Raw genomic sequence first — 5,484 nt, 5'->3', positions numbered from 1 at the left:
AGTCTTTTGTTCGTAAATGATGATCTGAAAAATAAAACACATAGGGCACAGTATGTTTAGAATTGCTAAGGGCAATTATAATCACCTCTTTCAGGTACTGGAGGATTCTGCAACTATTGAAAGAACGCAGGTTACCTGGTGTTGAAGGTGCTTCTCTTTTTTCTGCACTTGTTCTTGAATTTCTTCAGTTTTTTTCCTATAATGAACCATTATTTCCATCAGACAAAGCACGACATTGAGTATCATTTTCAATAATCATCCCATGTTGTTGTTATCCTCACAACTGTATCCTTACACAATTTATCCACAGATAGTACATGTCACATGAATGTACAGTAGGTTTAAAGTAATTGCTGTATAGATTCCTTATCCATTATGGAATTCAGCAGAGTCACCAACTGAGAAGATTTCTTAACCCATCTCAATATTTCTGTAAATAAACTTCTTTTGAGCATCTTTTATCACAAAGCTCAACTATTTTTTTTTGGATATTTCACAGGGCAATGACAACTGGGTTTATAAAATGAGACAATCACTTTCGTGGACATGATTTAGCCTACATCAAATTGCTTTCCTAGGAATTGAGACTATTTTCAACACCCCAAGAAATATTTATGTGAACCAATTTCGGCATAATCTAACCAGCCCTAGGATTCAGGTAACTTTAGTAAATCAACATTATTTAGTTATTTCTGTCCCCACTCTCTCTAGTATTTAGTTATTTCTGTCTCCACTCTCTCATTAGTCTTTTCTCTAGTTCGCTCTGTGTGAGAGTGTGCATGTGTGCACAAAACTTTTTGACCATTTCTTTATATTTCTGTGTTAATTGAGTCTAATTATTTTGTAAAGATTAAAATACAAGAATATCCAATGAGGGTTGCCTTTGATACTTATGTTCAGTATCTTAACTCACTTTAAATACAGTATTTCTTCACTAGCTGACTTCTCTTTATTTTGAGCAATTGACAGCTTCTTTTCTTTCTCATTCCGTTCACATTGTCTCATAAATAGCTTCCTAAGATGGGAAGGAAATTCACATTATCCAGTAGCTCATGTGAAATTCCTAGTGATCTCTAAGGTCTCAAAAGTCCCTTCCTAAGCTCCCCTGTAACTGTACAGAAAGACAAACTCTGACAGATGGAAAAAGAAGTCACCTAAGGAGAGACTAAGAAAAAATTAAACTCTTGTCTGAGGGAAAGTAATTGTCAAATATAAGTTTCTCTTCATGGCTCTGCGCTCTGTTCAATACTACATAAATCAGCTAAGATAAAACCACACATTAGTGTCCTTTTTTGTCAGTCTCTTTATTGAGAAAGTAAAAACTCATTTTAGTTCAGCTCCTCACAACTACACACATCATGGTGGGGCAGGGGATGAGGGTTTATCTGCCTCCTGCCATGAGGAAAGGTGCTCTCCTTAAAAGAAAAGATGGTGCTTCATGCAGATAGTCAGCCTTCCAGAGGTCCTGGTGTCATTCCATTAGTGTCCTTTTTTGTCAGTCTCTTTATTGAGAAAGTAAAAACTCATTTTAGTTCAGCTCCTCACAACTACACACATCATGGTGGGGCAGGGGATGAGGGTTTATCTGCCTCCTGCCATGAGGAAAGGTGCTCTCCTTAAAAGAAAAGATGGTGCTTCATGCAGATAGTCAGCCTTCCAGAGGTCCTGGTGTCATTCACCCTGTGATTCACTCCCTGACATTTCTACAACTTAGAATGGAACTCTTACCTCCTCCTTCAAAGATCCTAGTTAGGGGGAGAGGATAATCTCACTGCTGGCAACATCTACTGAAATAAAATATGATTCAAGTTTCATAACAAGGGTGTTAGCCCCTGCAAGAAAATTTCCACTGGAAATCCACCAGTCTCAGAGTGGCTCTACATTAACAAAATTTCCACTGGAAAACCACCAGTCTCAGAGTGGCTCTACATTAACAAGGCTGCCTCTATTGACAATAAAGGCAAAAAGGAGCAATGGTTAAACAATTACATTTGCTATTATTCTCAAATGACTTTGTTCATGGCTCTGATTCAAAAGATTCTCAACTTATTACTTGATTTCTCTATAGCTCACATGTGAAATAAAAATATCACTAGAAAACAGTGACAAAAGCACTGTAGATGGATGTCTGGGCATTTGTTTCTGGCCATCCAAGCAATCCTTCAGCCAGTGCTTTCTGGAGTGGCTCTTGGCCTTTGTGTGTTTGGTGAAGTGCTGAGAACACACAGGCACCATTTCCATCTTAAAACAGGTCAGTTCAATGCACACAGGAAGTCAGTGGGGACAAGAAATCTGGCCCCATCCTTCCTTGGGCTTGGGAAGGATTGACATAAAACCTGAGTTTTGAGGGGCAATACAACAGACGTTTGCTTTTGAATTGGGGTAAGTAGATCTGAAGTCGCTGATTGCCCCTACAAACAGGAAGAAACAGTGGACAACAGATGGAACCCATAACTGAATGCATGACTTGGTAAGGAGCCAGTGTAGAAAAGAAACCCAGGACTCGGCCCAGCTGGGTACTTGGGCCTTTTCTCCCTTGTCTCATTGATGAAGCCAGGACTTGGCCCAGCCGGGCACTTGGTCCTTTTCTTCCTTGTCTCATCGATGAATTCTGGGTAGACTCTCTGGAGGTTCAAAGAAGCTGAGTAGTTTTTGCACACATGTGTGGGCTAGAAGAAAAACAAGTGGAGGGACCAGCAGTTGGCATAATGGCTATGTCGCTAGACTCCCATGTGGTCAACTGTGGTTCGAGTCCCGGACCTGGGGGTTTAAACTCATGCTGAGCGTGTGTGTGAGTCTGTGTGTGTGCCCAAGATTCAGAGAGGAGAATGGAGAAGGTATTGCGGTATGGCCATCCCCCCAAAGGAAGAAAGTTTATTTTTAAAGGGCTAGCAGGCTAATAAGACACTCCCCCCCCCCCCCGGAAAAAAAAAAAAAAAAAAAAAAAAAAAGAAGAAGAAGAAGAAAAGCAAGTGGATTTGAGGTCTGTCAAGGTGATCCCCTGTGAAACTACAGGCTTTGATTGGGACCGAGAATTTCACACTAGGGATAAGATGGACAGAAAACATTCTGGCTTTTTTGGGGGACTGAGCCTGGAGTAAAGTCTGGATTAAGGGGATCCAGTATTGCTAAGGCCTCTACCATGTGCCAGAAGCAAATTATCAACTTTTCTGCAGCAAGATCACAGCATACAATGGCTCTAAATTAATTTTCTCTAAATACTGTCCACTCAATGTCTGGTGCTAAATATAACACAATAACTAGCAGGACAGTACAATAGAATACAATCAAAACCTAAATGACTATAGAAATAGACCCAGAGGGCAACCAGATGTAAGATATAGAAGGTAGCAATGCTGGTATCAATGTCTCCACTGCCCCCAAAATAATTGCAACTGAGAGGGTATGGGCCAGCACTGTGTTGCAGCAGTAATGCACCACTAAAGATGAGCTGGGACTCAGCAGTCACATCATTTTGAATTTTAGACTGAAACATGCCAGGCTTACCCACAAATGCCCAAGAATTGATGGACAGAATGAAAGGAGTCATTGTATGACTAGAATCTCTTGAGTTGAGTGTGCTCTTTTCCCTTTCTCTTTCTCTCTTATTTATTTATTTATTTTTGAGAGAGAGAGAGATATTTTTGCTATAGGGTGTGTGTCCTCAGTGGAGAGACAGAGAGAAACAGAGAGACAGAAAGCAATAAATTACTCCCCAAGAGGGGTGGCCATGCTGCAATCTCTGCTCATCCATTCTCCCTTAGGATTTGGGAACTCACACACGCACATAAACCCTGTGAATTTTAGGCTGCCAGGTCCAAGACTCGAACTACAGATGGCTATGTGGGATTCCAGCAATGTAACCATTGTGACATCTGCTGCCCCCTTTTTCTTCCTCTCTGTCTCTGTCTCTCTATGTGCATATGTTCCATTATGAATAAAGAAAAAGAATGTAAGACAGCCATTTAGACAGAAAAGAAAAATGTCAATCACAGAAACCATGAAAGAAACATTTTCCTCACCCCCTAGAGTGAATTCTTCTTTTGGGATGTACACTTTCAAAATGATTCTAAAATATGTTACAGTAGTCTGCTCAACACATATATTCTACTCAGGAGTATTTGTATCAACGAACACAGGAACATCTTACTCCTCTGTGGCTTCCTACTTCCTTCCCAGATGTCATAGATATTTTCTACTTTTGTTTGTAGTGTTTTGTATTGAACTTCCTTTGCTGCTTTCACAGACTTCAGGGAAGAACAGGTGTCTTCCATGTCCTTCTTTTTTTCTGGAAAAGATGAAACAGTTTTCACATGGCTGCACATGGACCCGAGAACTTTCATAGAGTGAGAAGAGGCCAAGATTCCTAGCCCGGGAAGCCACTCTTTATCTTCCCAGCACATATTCCTTTCCACGATGTGGAGATTTCTTACCCCAAAAACCTACCTCTCAGGTTTTGTATAGTGAACCTCATGTCTCTTATCTTTGAATCCTTGGTCATTTATGTCTCCTGACTGTAATATAGATTCAACAAAAGACATCTAAGGGGAACCAGCAGTTAGCGTAATGGCTATGTCGCTGGACTCCCACGTAGTCGACTGCGGTTCACGTCCTGGATCCGGTGGCTTAAAGCTCAAGCCGGGCGTGTGTGCGTGCGTGGCCAAGATCCTGAGAGGAGAATGGAGGAGAAGGGATTGCGGCGTGACCATCCTCCCTGGGGGGTGATTTCTCGCTTTCTGTCTCTTTGTCTCTCTCTGTCTGTCTGGCGAGCACATGTGACCTACAGTGAAAATCTCTCCAAAAAAAAAAAAAGACATCTAAGAATAAATGATTATATAACAATGTGTATATACTTATCACTAGAAAATATACACTGAAAAATCATTAGAAATTAATTTTTGTTACCATAGAATTTATAGTGAATTGTGTTGTAGTAGCACAAATAAAAGTAAAATAAACCATTTAAAAGGAAGTAAGAACTTTCTGGTCTCTGATTCAAGTAATGGAAGGGAGTGACTTTCTGCCACCTGCTCCATCTTGACCTTTGACAGGGCTTTCTCCTTCAGTGACTGCTGCTCTTCACACTTCAATCTCCCTTCTCTGCTCCTAGCTCCATTAAGGGCAAATGGACACAACATAAAACTACTCACAAAAACAGAATTCCAAAAACAAAAATTGCACATGCTTCTCATATGATTTTAATCTTTGAAGACATGAAACATGGATTCTTCATCAAAACTAAGATGCACAATGGAAACCATGTAGCGAACGTAGCTAGTTTACCTCTGAAACTCCTGAGGTTTTCATTGAAGGAGCATCTTTCAAGGTCTGTGTAGAGTTTTCTTCTTCCACTATGTGCACATTGGTACAAATAAAACATGGGACTGGGCAGTTAGCTAAACAGATCAAGTGTTAAGAGAATATATCCCACATCTGCCTCTATTTTCATGGGAAATTAGTTGATCAGTTTGGGGTTACAAGTGT

General features: G+C 40.5%; 1 protein-coding gene across 4 annotated transcripts in view; it reads right to left on the bottom strand.

Moving 5' to 3' along the window:
- Nucleotides 1–160: 160 nt before the first annotated feature.
- The window catches only part of LOC102493800 (transport and Golgi organization protein 1 homolog), a 23,593-nt gene continuing 18,269 nt past the window's right edge, over nucleotides 161–5,484 (bottom strand). For 3 of the 4 annotated variants that reach the window (XR_003549715.1, XR_003549716.1, XR_003549717.1), the window contains 2 exons: nucleotides 4,151–4,288; nucleotides 161–196 (listed from right to left, as the gene is read on the bottom strand). Coding sequence is in view for 1 of the 4 variants with exons in the window: in XM_027772707.1 (XP_027628508.1) it covers nucleotides 4,250–4,288 (39 nt within the window). In the remaining 3 variants the exon portion in view is untranslated. Of the gene's footprint in view, nucleotides 197–4,149; nucleotides 4,289–5,484 lie in introns of those variants that run through there. The other variant, XM_027772707.1, reaches the window with a different exon arrangement.

This window comes from Tupaia chinensis, unplaced genomic scaffold (genome assembly GCF_000334495.1).
Source record: "Tupaia chinensis unplaced genomic scaffold, TupChi_1.0 Scaffold000293_1, whole genome shotgun sequence".
Classification (NCBI taxonomy): Eukaryota; Metazoa; Chordata; class Mammalia; order Scandentia; family Tupaiidae; genus Tupaia; species Tupaia belangeri.
The sequence above is the reverse complement of the archived record's forward strand: the minus strand, read 5'-3'. Positions and strand labels throughout refer to the sequence as shown.